Source organism: Lutjanus erythropterus, chromosome 8 (assembly GCF_056507025.1).
Source record: "Lutjanus erythropterus isolate fLutEry1 chromosome 8, fLutEry1.hap2, whole genome shotgun sequence".
Lineage (NCBI taxonomy): Eukaryota > Metazoa > Chordata > Actinopteri > Lutjaniformes > Lutjanidae > Lutjanus > Lutjanus erythropterus.
The window spans coordinates 14,610,386-14,628,320 of NC_139324.1; the positions used below are offsets into that span (position 1 = coordinate 14,610,386).

The following is a 17,935-nucleotide window of genomic DNA, read 5'->3' on the forward strand; positions in this document are numbered from 1 at the left end:
CATTCTGTTTGTGATACTCATTTTAGAGAACATACATAACCCTTAATGTGTTCAGGTATGCTGTGAAAAACCTATGTGAGCTTCTGTGCATACTAGTATGTACAATGCAATGTCAGGCCCGTACATTTGGCCTGTATATGCAGATATTTTCCAACCTTTAATCATAAACGTGACTTGTTGCTGACATTTATTTCCTCAGAAACAATAACAAATATTAGCATTGTACCAGATTTATCTTATTGTTTTGCATTAGCTCATTTTTTTCATTTCCAAGTGTCACAATGAGAAGTCAAAGCTCTAGTGTGCATTTACAGGGATTGCATAGGGATGACGTATTGCGATTTCCAACTCAGCAAGTTTTGTAATGTCTCGGAGATCGATTGTGACAAATATTTCCTCCATTTACGGCAGTACATGAACGCATCATACGAGTTGATGAAATTGCTGTAAATCTTAAAAGTCAACTTAAAATGAAAAAACAAACACAAAACAAAAGCACACACAGAGAGTAGTTTTAAAGAGTATTCTACTTTAATATCTTAATAAGACTCAAACATTATTGCCTGGGTATGTGCTTTATTTTGAAAATAACCACTCAGGCGGAAAACCCTGTCCTTCAGGCAGGCAGTCTGAAAAACTCACTTTGTGAAGAGGACGAATTTTGTTTTTTTCGATAGAGGAATCTGTGTCATGGTCAAGTTTGAGTGTACAAACCACCACCCGCCCACCAGGCGATAAAGTGTGACAAGTCAGAGCTAACCAATGAAAGAACTTTTGCCCTGAGTTTGGCCTTGTAGGTGAAAAAGGCTCTTTTCTCACGTAGATTTGGCTGTTTTCAAATTGTTCCTCCTGTAGGACAAGATTTTTGCAATCAGTCCATTCTATATTTTCCAAAAATGTCTGGGCTTATTCTAATTTCTCTTGTGTTGCAGAAACATCTTTTATTTAAGGGTGTACAGATGTATGTTTGAAAGGCAGCTCATGTACTACTGATTGCCTTCTAAAGTTGGATGTTAATGGATGATAATGTCTTGACACAGTTTTAACAATATGAATGCTCACTTGCTGGATCTTATTAACATGACCATTTTACTAGATAAGTATTCATATTATGCAAGTGGTGTACCAGAATCGTTCACTGTAGGAATGTTCTGCAAAGGGTACAGCAATGTTTTCTAGTGGTTAAATAAAATTGAATGATCTCCTGCAGTTCGCCAGGACAGTGACCTTTAATCAAAATTTGGTAAATTATTTTTGCCAAATGTTGCTAAAACTTTTTTTTTTTTTATTTTGTTTTGTTATTTAGAATTTTCTTAAAAGGTGTCAAAAATGTTACCAATGGGGACTTTTCAAAGTTCCTGGAATGGCTGATTTTTGGTCAACATAAACCTCACTTTTCATTTATTTAGCGTTGGATTCTTAAATGTTTTTCAAACCATGGAACTCTTAGCTAATAGAGACACAGCTAGTTATAGGAGTCTTTATGTCTCATTTATGTCCATAGCCACTGAGTCAGCAATAGATGTAACATGACTTAAGTTAGCTGCTTTAGTCATCCTCTGCTTAGTGAGTATATCTGAATCTCTTGACAAACAGCTTCTATTGTAGCTCACAAGAGTGTCTGTACACTTGGGATAATAAATAAGCTAATTAGCTAATATGTTTCAATAATACTTGGCTAACTATTTAGCTATTAAAGCACCTAGCTGCATAGTGATTTAATAGCTAACTCACATGATTGCAAGGGGATTCATGAGTAGCCTTTTTTCAATGTGTTTTTATGAATAGGATGATTTATCTTTGCTAATAATGTGTCTGATTTGTGTTGATTATTTTCAGACATAATTTTCAACATAACAATAACAATGTTAGCTTCGAGGAATCATGGGGATCATGGATCCACAGTTGAAGACCATGATTCAGCCTGTTAATCTATGCTCGACTTTGTTAAGTCCTTTTCTAATTTTGTCTGTCACTATACTAACAAAATATATATTAATATGTCGCCATATATTTTATTATAACATTTTGAAACAATTTATATATTTTTTTAATTTGTAATCCTATTTATTTTTGCCTTACCCTCATGGTGTTTTTTTTTTTTCTCTCTTCATAATTTTCGCGTATCTTGTGCCTAATTTCTTCATCTGACAAAGTTTTGCCTTTTTTGTTTTGTTAACCGTGTTTGTGTAATAATACATAACATGGTAGACTGTTGGGGGCGGTACACAGCCTGCGAGTAGGCGAACCTGAAAGTCAAAACTCAGGGTAAAAAGCCTGCGGTTCAAATCTTTAGCTTCTCACCTACTTCCTGTTTCACCTCAGTTACTTTTTGAAGTTCAGATTCAGGCATCAGATTGAGAATGAGCCAACACTGGATAGTCATGTTGTTGCAAATCAACTTTCGTCCTTAAAATGGCGTTTGTTGTCAGGGGAGTTCACGACCAGGCTGAAATCAACTTTACGAGCTAGACCGTGTCTGTGTATTTTTTTTTTTAACGGGGAAAAAGGTTCCCGTTTAGCGGGATCCGACCCAGCATCATGCCCGAGGTGTCGAAGATGAAGAAACCCGACGTAAAGGTGGTCCTGCTGGGGGACATGAACGTGGGGAAGACGTCGCTGCTCCACAGGTACACGGAGAGGAAGTTCAAAGACACCATCAGCACCGTCGGAGGGGCGTTTTTCCTCAAACAGTGGGGACCTTACAACATCTCAATATGGGACACCGCTGGTAATACCTCCTCTATGTGATTTCTTCACATTTAACCCACTGTTTATTTTAATGTCAAGCCTCCCGTTTGTTTATTTAAGTCTGTTTACCTGATAACGCGTGATCCCACCACCTGAGGCAATCACTGGCATGTGACCACAGTCTGCACTGACCGCAAAACTCCTGCTAGTTCTGTTATTCTGACATATAGAAACAACAGATTAACCTCTCAGCTCCAGAAACAGAAACAGTAACTAATGCAATTAAAACCTCTCACATCACAATAGGATGAAAACAACCTGATAATCCAACACACTCGGGGGGAAAACAACCCATAAAACAACTTCAAAACTAATCTCTAAATCTATTAGCAGTCACACACCTTTTTATATAATGCCAGGCTCCCCTAAACTGCTTGATTACATTTCTCATTTGATCTTGTCTCTAAAATAAAATGCTAATTGCTGGTTAGAAGGTATAATCATTTACATAAAATTAGTTGTATTAACCTTAAGTTATTTGATACAAGTACAAGTGATACAAATGTGTTTGTATGTAGGATATATATATTATATGTATATATATATATATATATATATATGTATATATATATATGTGTGTGTGTGTGTGTGTGTGTGTGTAAACAACTTACAATTTTTTGTTTTCTAGGCAGCATTTATGTATATTTGATCTATTTTATTTTTTGTAAATTTATAGTGATTTATAGTTATTAAAAATACTAGTGAGGTTTACAGTCTCAGTGATGTCAATGTGAATTTTATATACATGCATATATAAGTGAAGATAATAAGCAATAGCAAAAAAATTTTTAGTCCCTAATATTGACATTGGCCTCAAAAATATAGTATTGGTCAGCCTCTAATTTCTCCATATAAAGTATATTTAAAAAACAAAAAAGAATAATTGCATTATGGGAAGCAGGTCAAACTGAGTAATTATTTTTAAAAAATATTCCTTTTTGTTTTGCAACCTGTAATAAAAAGTTGGAAAGAGTGATTTATTAATAATGAATTATGCTGCAACAATAAGTCACTTAATGAATTAGTCAGTCTATTTTGATCGCTAACTATATAGAAAATCAATCAATCGTTAAATCGATTAATCATTTTGCCACCAAAAACATCTAACATTTGCTGGTTTCAGCATCTCTAACGTGATGACCTGCTGCTTTGCTTTGTCATTTATGACAGTAAATGAAGAGTATTTGTGTTCTGGACTGTTCGCTGGACAAAAGAAGAAATTGTCACTCCAGGGTCTGGAAAATTGAGATGAGCATTTTCCACGCTTTTCTTTTATAGACTAAATGAATAATCATGAAAATAGTCTACAAATTAATCGATAATAAAAAATAATGATTAATTGCAGACCCAGTAAGTAAAATTTTAGTTGGTTGAGCTGCTAAAATCCCGATTTTTAGTGCACTAACAGAAAACCATTCACCATGCAGATGTTGTAAAATCACTGTGTCCTTTGTCTTGTTCTGCGTTGCTCAATATTGGACTAATGTGACCTAATCAGAGCCATAGTCATCTGTGTACTTCTGCAGAAATAAACACACTCACCGTACTCTCAGCTTATTTTGTAACACTATGAACTGCTGCCTGACATAAAGGATTCAGAGATAACAACCACTGTAACCGTTTTGGCAAAAGTAATTTAACCACTTATCCCATAATAGAAAGGCTCTAAAACTACACTGCAAGTGGAAAGCAGCTACATGTGGAGCTGTAACCAGCAAGCGATGGATTGTCTTTACTGTACAAAAAGATTAAAGAGTAACTTAGCTGGTTTAGATTGGATTGGATTTAGATTGGATTTTCTGTTGATTAACTAATTTGATTATTGACATTTCCACACAACACAAGAACAGCGTGAGAACATTATTTGTTACAGTGACACGAAGATCAGTCTTCATGCTCTGTACTAGAGCCGAATGATTGAATAAAAATACTGAATTGTATTTATTTCAACTGATTATGCATTGTGACACGATTTGAGGCAATGACAATTTTTACAGTATTGTTCCCATTTTAATTGAAAAAACATTAAAGTGATTACGGTGTGATTTTTGTGGGGATCTGTACCAAAAATGTTTTTCTTAAGTTTGTAGAATATGATGTGTGGGTAAACACACCTCTGCAGCATGACAATATTGAAATGAAAATGGTATTTTGAAACACATTTTGTCTTTAATAGAATTGTGCTTCCTGCGATTGAAAAGTGTAGTTGTCCATATTGCAATTGTGATAAAATTCCGATAAGTCGTTCATCCCTACTCTGTACCTGATAACACTTTAGTAGTAGTATTTGAAGTATTGGACTCTTGGATTACTTGTCATTTATGTAGGCCCTGACCTACTGCACCTCAGTAGTACTGTTATTTTACTGTAAATACACTTTACACATACAAACTAGTACTTTTCTAAAACTTCTGGATCACTAGAATCACAAGAGCCCTGATGGTCAAAGACATTTTGATAATGACTTCCACGTTAGAGTAAATTTTCAACCAAATTGACAGAAAATTCTATTTTCATCCCTAGATATGGATATTTCCAACTTTTCTTTGTTTATTATCGTATTAAATTGAATATCTTTGAGTTATAGACTGACAAAACAACAAACAAAGATATCAGCTTGGACTAATAAAATGATTTGCAGGGGGGCAAGTAAAAAAACAGATTCATGTTGAACCTTGAAAGATGATTTTTTTTCTATTTTTTTAAAATTGATATTCGGTAAGCACTTTTCCATAGAGTTATTATATGCATACATCATCCATACATGTTTGTCTGGAATGCCCTATTATGAGATTTATAACAAACACAGGGGAAAAAAAAGTGAAATTAACTAGGTTTTGGTCTTTTTAGATAAATTACCCTCTGACAGGAATCATTTTCAGTTCTTGCTGATGAATAAACTCATAACTGCATTACATTCTAGTATTGTGTAAACATGAATTACAGCAAACTCTCTTACACAAATATGCACGTCCCGAAAGTTGAGTTGGTGAGCCACAGAGATAAGGAAAGGTCTGCCGTGTCACCAGTAAACCATTTCCTGTGTGTGTTCCCTAACTCCATGACCTCTGACAAGAGGCTGTTGCATTCATTTCATTTAGTCGTTGCGGTAAAGAAATGCCGGATCAGCGCTGAGTCATTGCGAGGCCACTGTTCCAGACCTATCAGCATATACCATAAAGCTTTGGGAGAGCAGCAGCTCTAAGGGTTGTCGTTAAGTCTGTTGGATGTTTGGCTCAGCACATTGAAAACAGGCTGTCTGCTGCTTATTTTCCCACAGATCATGAATGCCCTTTTCAGTCGGACAGTTGCATTTCAAAGCCCCATGAAGGCATTTAAGCTGCCTGCCCTGTTCCTCTTAATAGTCACATGACAGGGCTATGACAGGAAGACTTGACTCCTCATGTTTTAATCTGACTTTTCCAAACTTGCATGTACAAGAGCTTCCTAGAAGCACGAGGAGTTTAGTTTGTTCGTTTCAGTGTGTACTTTTCAAAACCAATTTTACAAAAACAAATAAAACAATTAAACACAATCTACTTATACACGTTACATGACCGGAAGAAGTGCAGGTAAATCTTGTATTACCTGCTCCTTTCTTAAGAAAAACATTACAGATGACCTTTTTCCTTTTTATGTCACAGTTAGAAGCAATATGAAACAACTGTGCATATAAAAATGAATACTTCAGTCCAATTAGCAAGTTGGAGCCACAGACTGTGTAGTAAACACGTTGAATGTACCATCTATGGTTTGAGTGAGTTTCCCCTCACCCTCTTCAGCTCAGGCAGGCTGTAGGAACACTGCAGGAGAACAAGATGCTCCCAAAACCAAATAACAAGGGAGGAAGAATCCTACACTGTAAGTTATTCAGCTGTTTATAAATTGTCAGTTGTCTGTCAATGTAAAGTTAAGCCCGTTAGTCTGAAAACAAAAGCCCACTGATCCGAAAATACACATTCTGGAGTTTGAGTTCAGTGACTTCCTGTTTCACTGCCTGCCAGACCCCATTAGAATTTTGCTCAATTCAGCAGTTATAAACATCTACTCCTTCTCAAAGATTATTAATGATTTATTATGTGAACAAACACTTACTCATTTGGCAAACATTCCTCATTATTTTGAACTTTGAATTTTGAACTATTTCAAGGACACTGCAGCTGTGGTGTTTTGGTCAGAGAAATTAGTGTTTCAGCTTAACTTGTTTCCTTAATCTCTGATGTCAGATCATGGTTATTATATTACTTATTACAGAAAATATGTTACAGATTTCTCCTTTAAATACAGTCACATAAAAAGCATACTTGAACTAGGCCTAGGCAATATAGTCTACAATCTTTGTAGTACTACTGTAGGACTTTTACTTGTGTAAAAAATGTGTGTACTTTTGTTACCTACCACTTTGGTTCCCAAGGAAAACCTGCTGGTTCAAAATTAGGGGCTTGAACCAGAATGGGGAAGGTTCCATGTTGGTGGAAAAGGAACACAGCGGGCCTGATCCAGCCCCCGGGCCATAGTTTGCCCAGGTCTGATCTGAGCGATGCCCCCAGAGGCAAACTATTACACACAATGTGCCCTTTCAAGAATTCTGCATATTTCAACAACAAAGGTTGTTTGTGTTTCCTCACAAATTTTCTCTGTGCTGTGTCCATCTGGGCTGCTGTTCCTACAGTAAGTCTGTGTCTTTATGGGGTTCCTGCTGACCCGTCTCTTGTCTCCTCAGGTCGAGAACAGTTCCACGGGCTGGGCTCGATGTACTGTCGAGGTGCCGCTGCTGTCATCTTGATTTATGATGTTACCAACTGGCAGAGCCTAGCTGAGCTGGAGGAGCGCTTCCTGTCCCTGACTGACACCGCTAACCATGACTGCATTTACGCTGTTGTGGGCAACAAGGCCGATCTCACGGACACTAAAGCCCAGCTGTCCCTGGACCCCGATGTGTCATCTGAGGACCGAACTGAGTGTGAGGAGGAGAGGACAGAGCCACAGGTGCTGTCCGCTTGCCCCACGCCCCCGGCCTCCCCCGCATTCCTCTCTAGCGTGATGCTACACAAACAGGTCACCCCTGAGGACGCGGTGGCGTTTTACGGGAGAATATTGCGCTACAAGGGCCTGGATGAAAAGAGCAGCCTGCCTGCAGAGAAGATGTGCTTTGAGACGAGCGCAAAGACGGGCTACAATGTGGACACTCTGTTTGAGGCGTTGTTTGATCTGGTGCTGCCTTCCATCCTGAGGAAGAGAAATGAGAACCAGGAGTCTCCTACAGTGGACCTGGAGGAGTGCAGGGGCGGTGGCCACAAGAAGGCCAAATCCTCCTGCTGCTAGGAAGGTGAAGATATAGACATATTATAGGTTGACGCCGCACTGGACGCTTTGGCTCGTTGCCGCCTTACAACAGTGTTGCCACCATACGAGACAGGGCAAATAGCTGTTTTTTTTCTGGATAAAAAGCACTGTAACATTTAGTTCTCAACCTGTTGCAGTTAATCCCCTCATTAATTCATCAATTTTTAACTTACTCCATGTACAGCATGACTCATTGACATCAGTTGAGAAATAAACAGAGTGCTTTTTATCCAGAAAAAACACAGCTCTGCCATTTATTTGTTCACTGGACAGATTTGCCCTGTCCAATATGGCGGCGATGCTGACATAGGATTCAAAGGCCAATGTGGCGTCTGCATATGTATGCCTATGGGTGCTGCCAGATGCAAAGACTTGTTTTTAACTAAAGACAATCAACAGGTTGGTCTGTGCACCAAATATACTGTGATGGTACTACTTAATTGCCTTGACTAAGACCCAATAGCATTAATGACCTCTTGGTAACACACACACACACACTAAACACACTTTTTTGATTCTGTGAAGACTGGTGTTCATAGTGTCCAGTGACATTTTAGGTATTTCTTTGCATGGAAGGGAAATAAATGCCTGTTATATTTTCATTCTGTGCTCTGAAACCTTCCACCCCAACGATTGAAGCTGCACTTGTATCCCAAAGAGATGTGTCTGAATGCAAATAATACATAACAAGTCAATCACTGCTATTTTTTAATGTTTTGGAATGAGGATGTCACAAATTTAACAGCACTAATGGTTAGATGGGTGGCACGTTGCACTGTTTATTATCGCTGTATTTGGAGGTGTTCATGAATCCCACTTTGCTTTCGTTTATGCTTTGTTACTAGCGTTGTTTATATTTCACTGGCACATTTGGAACATTTCAATTAGTGTATATAGTAAAAACCCCTGTTGAATTTTTAAGTACGCTGTCATAATAAAGATGTTTATTTTGCCTTTGTCTGTCTGGTCTTTCAGTTTACTTTGAGCTTTTGGGAATAAAACAACACAGTCAGAAAGTACAACAAATAACATTTAATCTTTACAATCCAATGATCATGTTATGAAAATTACTATTATATTACAATTAAAACAAATGTCAGTATATTTCTGGTCTAATCAAACTGTTTATTTCCAAACAAGTGCATTGTGGTGAAGCAGAAAATTTGACCTATTTTCTAAACGGTGTAAAACACTCTAATCTAACCCAGGATCAGTGACCAAAACAAGGATTTGCCACAGTGAGACCTTTGATCAAAGCTGTTTACATTTGGTCCTGTTGGCAGCTTGAGGCAGCTCAATAATTAGTAGATTTGAAAAGGAGTGTGATATGAGTTGTGTTAGATAAGATATATATTTAAACTCTTCGGGAAAGGGGGTCAAGTTCATTCAGCTGATACATAAATACAGAGACAATCAGTGCATTGTGTGAACATTTTGGCCGAGCTGCACCAACAAGGATCAAATTTTAAACCCAATGACACTTAAACTTTGAAGTATGTTGCACCAAATTTTGAATCTAGCTTAGAATTAAGAAAGACTCATTTTAAACCTCTCTTTAAATCTCAATTTAGTTTTTACTCTAAACCTAGATAACATTTATTCCTCTTGCAGTGTTATGTTAACTTCTCAGCTGGCTAGCAAACAATTTAACTTCTTTTTTTAAGGCATACGGAGCAGCTGAAAGTTCAGTTTCTCCCCTCGTTCATACTAGGTCCCAACAGCAATCAAATTTATTCATTTATTTTAATTTTGGCAAGCAAGGACCTCCATTTGGACTGACTAAATGGAGGTTAGTTTTTAATTGTGCAAGAGAGCTTTGCTTAATTTTAAATCTGGGTTTATTCATCTTGAAACACGTTTTGATAAACTTAGATTAAATTAATCTTTGTTGGTGCAACCCAGTCATGTGTATGAAAAGTAAAGAGTTACAGACAATTTTGAAATAACTGCTAAATGAAACAGATTAACAGCTCGAAAAGACTCATATTATAAAAATAGGTTTTGTAAGAGCAATAGATAAAAAAGCAGGATAATACTGTCAATAGTATCAACCAACAACTGTTCGAGACCTCTAATGACACATTCTTCAGTTGGCGGAGAAGCAGTGTTAGTGGCTTTGTGGCGGGCTGTACGCCCTACACAATAAAAACATGTAGATAAACTGAAGCAGTGCATACACATGGGCGTCTTTGGTTCAGCTGTAGTGTACGGGTAACAATGTGTCATAGTAGCTGAGGTAATAAGTTAACAGTAAGCACCAGTCCACATTTAACACAAAAATACCTGTAAATACTTCATTATGTGGCTTCTCCTGAATTTTCTACAGAGGGACGTTTCACTAAAAGCTCATGGCATCACACAGTCTTTGCATATCTGAGCTCTGTGGCTCAGGGAGGAGTGAAGGGAAGTTTCCTGTTTGCATTAATCTAAACCAATATTTCAGATGCCCCTTTGTTTGGTTTACTACATGGATAGAGACATGATGTGAGACCGCCAATGGAACAAATTCGTTGTGTCAGCGTCACTGCAGAGTCTTTCACAAGTTCTTCATGCAGACCTGGCAGCGGCTGATGCGTGACAGGAGCTGGCCTGCTTTGAGCGTCTCTGCTGACGGGTCAGTGTGGAACGACTGATCTATGGAGGTGAGCCAGAAGCTGTGCTTGTTAGCAAAGTAGTGGCATGTGCCCTTGGCCCCGTTGCACTCGATGAATGGCGTTGTGCGGAAGTCCTCCAGGCAGGAGCCGGGCGACGACAGGGACTGACCTCCGCCTTCATTTCCTGCCGCTGTGTGCTGTGGAGACAGAGGTGAGAGGGGAGGAAATGAGGCAGGTGTGAAGTCAAAAGTGCAAAAGCAACAATGAGTTGATCTACTGATGAGCATTATTTCTCACGGCAGCTCCAACCCTTTTAAAGCCGCATCAGTGAACCACACTGTTGTGCTGTGTGACATGTTCCTTAGTGAATGTGAATCATAGATCCTCTTGCTAATAAATAAAAAATATACATATACTGATCAGCTGATAAATCAACTCGATATGAGCCTATCACAGATGTACTGGTATTAGAGTAAAGATGTACATGTCCATGTACATGACATGCCCCTAAAATAAATAAATAAAATATATTATCACATATTCTTAACGTTAATAAAGTTTATGATCGCAAATTTTGTGCTAACAGAAAATGCTAACAACCAGGGGCGCAGGGGGGGGAGTTAGGACGATTCTAAGGGCCCGGGCCTGACAGGGGGCCCTTTGACGGCTATCAATATTATTTTAATAGTATTATCTATCTAATCTTTCAGGGAGCCCAAGATTTCTGGCGGCGCCCCTGCTAACAACTGATTAATTGATTAATCATAAGTAAATAATGAGATACAAAACCTACATTTTTTCTTTTTTTCCTATTTTAACTTTAATTCTAGTTTCTTTATTCAAAAAATGGATCTGCCAGATAAGCTATTATGAAATAAGGCATGATGACTGCCATTTCTAGACTACTGATTAATCACTAATTAATACATTTTTTATCAGATAAATTCATAATGGAAATTAATTGATCAATTAATTATTAATCATTAATCATTTTATTTTATTTTCTCTGTGTTCCTTTCTACACTTGGTTCGCATATATGATTTAACATGTTAAATGAAACATACAATACTCTTAAAGAAAGCAGCCTCCTGAGTACCTGTGCATAGCCATTTCAAAGAATCAAGTCAAGTCAAAAAATTCATTATATCGGTAATTGGTGAAATCAACAGCGGTCTCAAACATCCCAAATAATAAAAACAAAAAAATAAGTGGGATGATGTTTTTCCAGTACTTCCAGTAGCCTGGCAGATAATGAAACCCACATTAATGAAAAATAATGAAAAACAAAATCCCCAAGAATGATGAAGGGTAGGGAGAAAACAGGCAACCTTGTAACAATGTTGGTCTAAGCTTAGATGGATTTCAAACAATTTAGTGTTGTAACTCCATAAAGTTACTAGGAAGAAAAAGATACAAAGAAAAGATATCTAGACATTTAGAAAGAAATTTGGTGGAGTTTCCATTTAATGGTAAGACACGAGACAGTGTCTATAAATTTTATCGACTGTTGTCACTTTTCTTATGGTAGTTGTATCATGGTGTCACATTTAACAACTAAATGATACTGCTTCTTAAAATCTTGCACATATCACCTTTGATCAATTTAAACATATTTGTCTAGAAAAAAAGAGTAGCGCCCACCATGAGAAAGGAGTAGCCGATCCACAGGCTGCGCCAGCCCACAGGACACTGCGGGATGGTGATGTCCTGACTGTGGACTGCGATGGCCACTGATGGAGCTTCGCACACTGAGCAGCGGCTGATATATGGTTTGATGTCTCCCTCTTCTACAGGCATCATAGGAAGAGGAGCAGTTGTTGACAACCAGTAGGACTTATCATTTCTACTGGCGTAGTAACAAATGTCTCCAGGGTTGCAGTAGAGGAAGGGCATCGTATTGAAGCGCGGTAGGCAAGAGCCAGCCAGACCTGGAAAGGACAAATAAATTATACTTTGATAAAAAAAAAAAAAACGCAAGAAAATTCATACAAAAACTGAATGAATGAATAAATTACATTATGTACGAATTATATAATCACACATTTAATAAAGATTAAGAACAAAGCAGACACAATTTAAAATATGAAAACAGAAGATAACACTTATAATACCATCATAAAAATAAAAATAAATATAATAAATGGTACATTGATAGTTATTTAATTTAGTTAATAGTTTTTTCACTGTTAGTAAACAATACCATTATAATTAATAATGTTTACTAATTTTTCAATAATTCTACAATTTACACTGTATGCAATGTTTTTGTTATGTCTGCAACAATTAAATAGTTTATTTATGTAATCTGAATGCAACTGTTATGTATCTATGAGCTATGTTATAAATATATTTATTTATTTATTTAATATAAAGTAGCAAGCAGTAAAGCAGTAAAATGACATAAATTAAGTTTAATTAGCTATCAATGGACCATTTATTAATGATGGTTATTATAAAGTGTAATTCTGATTGGTCATTAACAGCATTCTAAGGTCTGTTATTTCTGTATAGCAGACCGTTGCTATGGAGAACAGACTGTTGCTATGGATGCAGTTCTGATCATTGACTCTAGAAGAGCTATACAATCATTTGTAAATGAATATAATATTTTTTACATTAATATTTTGTGTCAAATTATTGATTTTTTATTTATTTATTTATTTTTTTTTTTATATAGTTGAGTAATAAGCAGAATAATGCATAGTGAGCCTGTCATTATTGCAAATAAAGCCCTACAGGATGATTAACTTACCCAAACAGAGGAACATGTTGGATCATAGTCTAAAATCTTAAGATGTTTTTAACTTGTGCCACAACTTACACTTATAGGATAATAGTAAATTCTAAAATATCGTATAACAGTAGTGCAAGTAGAAATGAATAACACGTAAAGTTTGCTGACGTTAGCTCACATTCACACCCATTAGTTACTGGTCAAATGAGTTGAGCAAGGTGCATTACACAACTTATGAATTCCACTTTTTTAAAGAGGAAGAACAACTAATGTCTTTGTTCAAAAGTTACATAATCATGTTTTAAAGGTGGTCGAATCTGAAGCCAGTATTTTAGCATCTGGAAATTAGTTCCAGCTTTGTGTGGTGTAATAGAGTAGTTTATGTTTTGGAGGTGGAGTTTTGTTAGAACATCTAAGTCCACTTTCCAGTCTGTGTAGTTTTATTTTGTCAGTTGTGGCAAAAGCAGCAATGAGATGAGAGCGAGGATGAGGATTTCAAGTCTATATAAGTCAGTGATTACATTTACATGCACACTAATTTTCCACTATTACATAATGTGAGAATGTGACAATATTCTGAATTTGTTGTAGGTCATGTAAAGAGTATATCTTTTATTTGGATATTCCTAATTAGACCTTGTTCTGAATGTAGCGTTTTCCGATTAATACATGGCATATGCCAGTATTGTTCACATTTTAAGAGATTTCTTTGTACATGTATACAGCAGATTGGGGATTTAGACGTAACAAAAGACTTGGATATCAACTGAGTTTTGATTATGTGCAAATACAGCAGCACCGACCTTCTCAAGAAGGTGGCTGAATGAATGAAAGAAGGAGGCGGTGCCACCAGTGGAAAAATACTATTTTGAGGCAAAGAAGTAAATGGCTAAAGTGGCTCCAGCCATTCCATTTTTCCATAATCAGTTTGAAGTACACACGTCTCTAAGTAAATGGGAATATTAGTGGAAAATTTATTTTCATTAGCCATATAAACAGCTTAGTAGGAATATGGGAAAATAACAGAATATTTTGTGCGTAGAAACACTGCCACTGTTACAAGCAGGCTTGAACTGGTATACCCAATTGAATTAGACTTTGAGCAAGCAGTGGAAGGGATTATGTCATAACTGAGGACCGATGATTGTGAGATGGTTTTAACTTGATGAAAACAAGTCTGTCCTTTTCTGTTGTCAATCAAGACTCTTCTCTTTCTCTTCTTCAGCCCCATCATGCCAACGTAGCTCGACTTGAAATGTGAAACTAAAAACACCTGCTGGTCTAAATTCCCCCAAATCAAACTGCACCAGCAGAAAGATCTGATGAGCCCGACCTCTGAGGAATGTCTTCTGGTTCACTGGATTACAATGTCAGCGCTTTAATGTGGGAATGTTTGCCTGACCGTCAATGCATTCAGACAGGACCGCACTGTAACAAAATCACATTCATACCCAACAGAATACAGACATGACACTAAATACACGAACATACTGCAGATCAGTGTTATGGTTCAGCCTGACTCACCCAGGTCCTGGTTGTGGGCCTTCTCTTGGCCCTCGAGGTACAGCAGACTGTAGCCGTCCCACAGTTTGGCCATCCCCACAGGACACATGGGCGTCTGTTCTGACTGACTGTGTTTCACCAGCAAGTATCCCACACTGACGCTGCGGCCCGGCATACCAGGTAACCCAGGGACACCAGGGTTGCCACGGTGACCTGTTGAGGGTTAAGGAGTTGAGAACTGTATTGAGCAAAATGAACTAATTATCAATTATACATCTACACACACATATGAGGGACTGTTGTGGAAACAGTAATAAATATTTTAATTAATTAATAACTAATTATACAATAAAAATAGGCAGTAATACATGTATTTACAAAATAATTTATTGATATATAAATAAATAGACTAAATTACAAAGTAATTAATTATCTGGTATTTTAAAAGGTACAGTACATCCCAAAATCAAATATATATATTTCCTCTTACCCGTGGTGCTCAAAGCAAAATACATTTGAAAAACTCAACACCAGTGTCTCTTTCCAAAAATCATGACCCACATCCTCAAGAACTGTAATTCACAAACCTTCTTGTGGGCAGTTTCATATAGGAACAGAAAAAAAGTAGTTCCGGTAGATTCTACAGTAGAAAGAAAGTAGTTCCTACATGAAACTGTCTGCAGATTAAGTAAGTAGGTCATGATTTCTGGAAAGCGACATTGGTCTGGATTTTTTTCCAAATATACCACAAGCCATGTGCCACCTGTCTCATTATATTTGATAGAAAGCAGACATCTTTCCATATCGATGTCCCAGAACTCTGCAACTCACACCAAAACAATCTAGATGTATAAATATCGCTACAGGTAAGAGGAAAAATATGTATTTGTATGTATGAATTCATAAATAGATAATGGAACTTAAAAATCTACTTGAAAATGCAAGAGAAACAAATAACCACATTCACAAATTGAATTAAGAATACAGATTTAATCTGGCATTTAAAGGGCAATTTCCATTTCTCTTTTTCTCTTCCTATTAGTTCTTTGATTTACTTAGTAGTTCACTCTCTCCTTTTAGCCTTTCCGTGACACTTTGAGTAAAACAAAGTAAAATAATGACAATTTGCCATGGGATATGACAATATCTCCGATTGGTTAGAGAGCTATACCCAAAGCTTTTCATAATTTCCTTTTTTGTACATTAAAATATCAAATAACAAATGACTTTGTAAGGAAATTTTATTAATTTTTATTGTAAAAATAGTTAATGAAATAATGTTTTATTACTATTTCCATGACACTTGTGGTCCTCAATACACACACAGACACACACACACACACACATATACCCACTGTAAATTCATATTGAGACATAAAACTGAAATATGAAATTATATGGAATTTTGTATTATGCAAAAAAATATGAAAACCAAGGAAAATTTGTTTTTCACTTTCTTTGATTGCAAGTGCAAAGGTCAGTGTGCGAGAGTCTTTTTGTTTTTTATTGTTGACCCATGGTCTTCTCCTACGCACCCGTCAAACCTACAAATGTTTTTCCTCTTTGATTTTTTAGACTCTTCAAAGTAGCCACCTTTTGCTTTGATGGCAGCTTTGCACAGTGTTGGTATAATCGGAACCATTTGTTATGAAAAATAAATGGAACACATTGAATGAGAAGTGTGTCCAAACTTTTGACTGTTACTGTATGTGTGCATAAACACATCTGAAAGTAGGATGCCTTCAGGCATGTGGCCTATTGTTCTCATATCCTCCCTCAATCCCTGCCAACCCTCTCTGCCAAGATAATTACACAATAATACAAATAGACCTTTAGCCCCGGCTCAGTGCTCATAATTTTCAGTTCAATGCTCATTCATTCACTTAGTCGACCTAAACAAAAAATAACTGGTTCCTGCTTAAATCTCCACCTACTTTAAATCCTTTAATCCAGGCTTATTAACCTAATCCCAAACTGCTCCACAGTGTCAGACGCACCTTCCATGCCCTGCAGACCGGGGTGGCCCATTTGTCCAACTTCTCCACGGAATCCAGGCGTCCCTGGTCGACCACTAATCCCAGGCATGCCCTTCTGCCCAATGGGTCCCATGAAACCTGTACAGGAAGATAGATAGATACATGTATGTCGCTGGGCTGAACTTTTCACTGATGCTGAATAACAAATAGAATAGTAACAAATCAAGTCAGATTTTATTTATATAATCCAATATCACAAATCGTTATTTGCCTCTGGGGGCTTTACAAGCTGTACAGTATATGACACACTCTGTGCTTTGAAAGTGCAATATGTAACAATTGCACGTCCAAAAATGAATACTACAGTCCAAACAGCAAGTGCATGCCTTTAATGACAGGACAGCTGAAGATGTGACATGGGTGGGAGTTGAACCCACGGCTGCTGCAGAGGACTCACAGCCACCATACATGGGGCGCAAACTCTACCAACTGAGCTATCCAAGAACCCCCTTAGATTAAATAGGCTGAAACCCTGTTTAATATACGGTCTGTGATTGAAGCAAGTTGTTTCCCCCTGGTCCTCCTGCCCAGACTCAAGGAAGCTGAGGCAGGCTGCAGTAACACAGGAATGCATGACGAGTACAACATTGTAAATTGACAGTAAAAAGTGACGACGAGTCTCACATAAGTTGATTAGCTTTTATAAATCTATCAGTTGTCTGTCAAAGCAAAGTTCAGCCTATAATCCTGAAAACAAAAGCAAACTGCTCTGAGAATAAAACACTCTGGAGTCTGAGTTAAACGGCTGCCTGTCCTCTGCCTGCCAGACTCCATTAACATATTGCTCAATTTAACCATTATAGACAGCTGCTCCCTCTAAAAGATTATTAGTGATTTCTTATGACTCATAAAAAGGCAATAACTCAATTGACAAACATTCAGGATTAATTAAAACTCTAATTAACATCAAACGGGCAAACTAAAACAGCTATTCCAGCACAGAATGGAAAATGTGAAGGTGGGAAACTGC

The 17,935-nt window shown here is 37.2% G+C and overlaps 2 protein-coding genes across 2 annotated transcripts in view; one reads left to right on the top strand and one right to left on the bottom strand.

Annotated features, from left to right (window-relative positions):
- The first annotated feature begins 2,252 nt into the window (after positions 1-2,252).
- rab20 (RAB20, member RAS oncogene family) lies at positions 2,253-9,051 on the top strand. Its single transcript, XM_084724633.1, has 2 exons — positions 2,253-2,731; positions 7,475-9,051. The coding sequence occupies exons 1-2, from the start codon at positions 2,542-2,544 to the stop codon at positions 8,074-8,076; spliced, it is 792 nt and encodes a 263-aa protein (XP_084580759.1). The 5' UTR covers positions 2,253-2,541; the 3' UTR covers positions 8,077-9,051.
- Positions 9,052-9,912: 861 nt separating this feature from the next.
- col4a2 (collagen, type IV, alpha 2) overlaps positions 9,913-17,935 on the bottom strand; it is an 85,164-nt gene continuing 77,141 nt past the window's right edge. Inside the window, exons 45-48 of the mRNA XM_084724634.1 lie at positions 16,927-17,043; positions 14,951-15,142; positions 12,334-12,620; positions 9,913-10,888 (exon numbers count right to left, since the gene is read on the bottom strand). Of these exons, the coding sequence (XP_084580760.1) occupies positions 10,634-10,888; positions 12,334-12,620; positions 14,951-15,142; positions 16,927-17,043 (851 nt within the window). The 3' untranslated portion in view covers positions 9,913-10,633. The remainder of the gene's footprint in view (positions 10,889-12,333; positions 12,621-14,950; positions 15,143-16,926; positions 17,044-17,935) is intronic.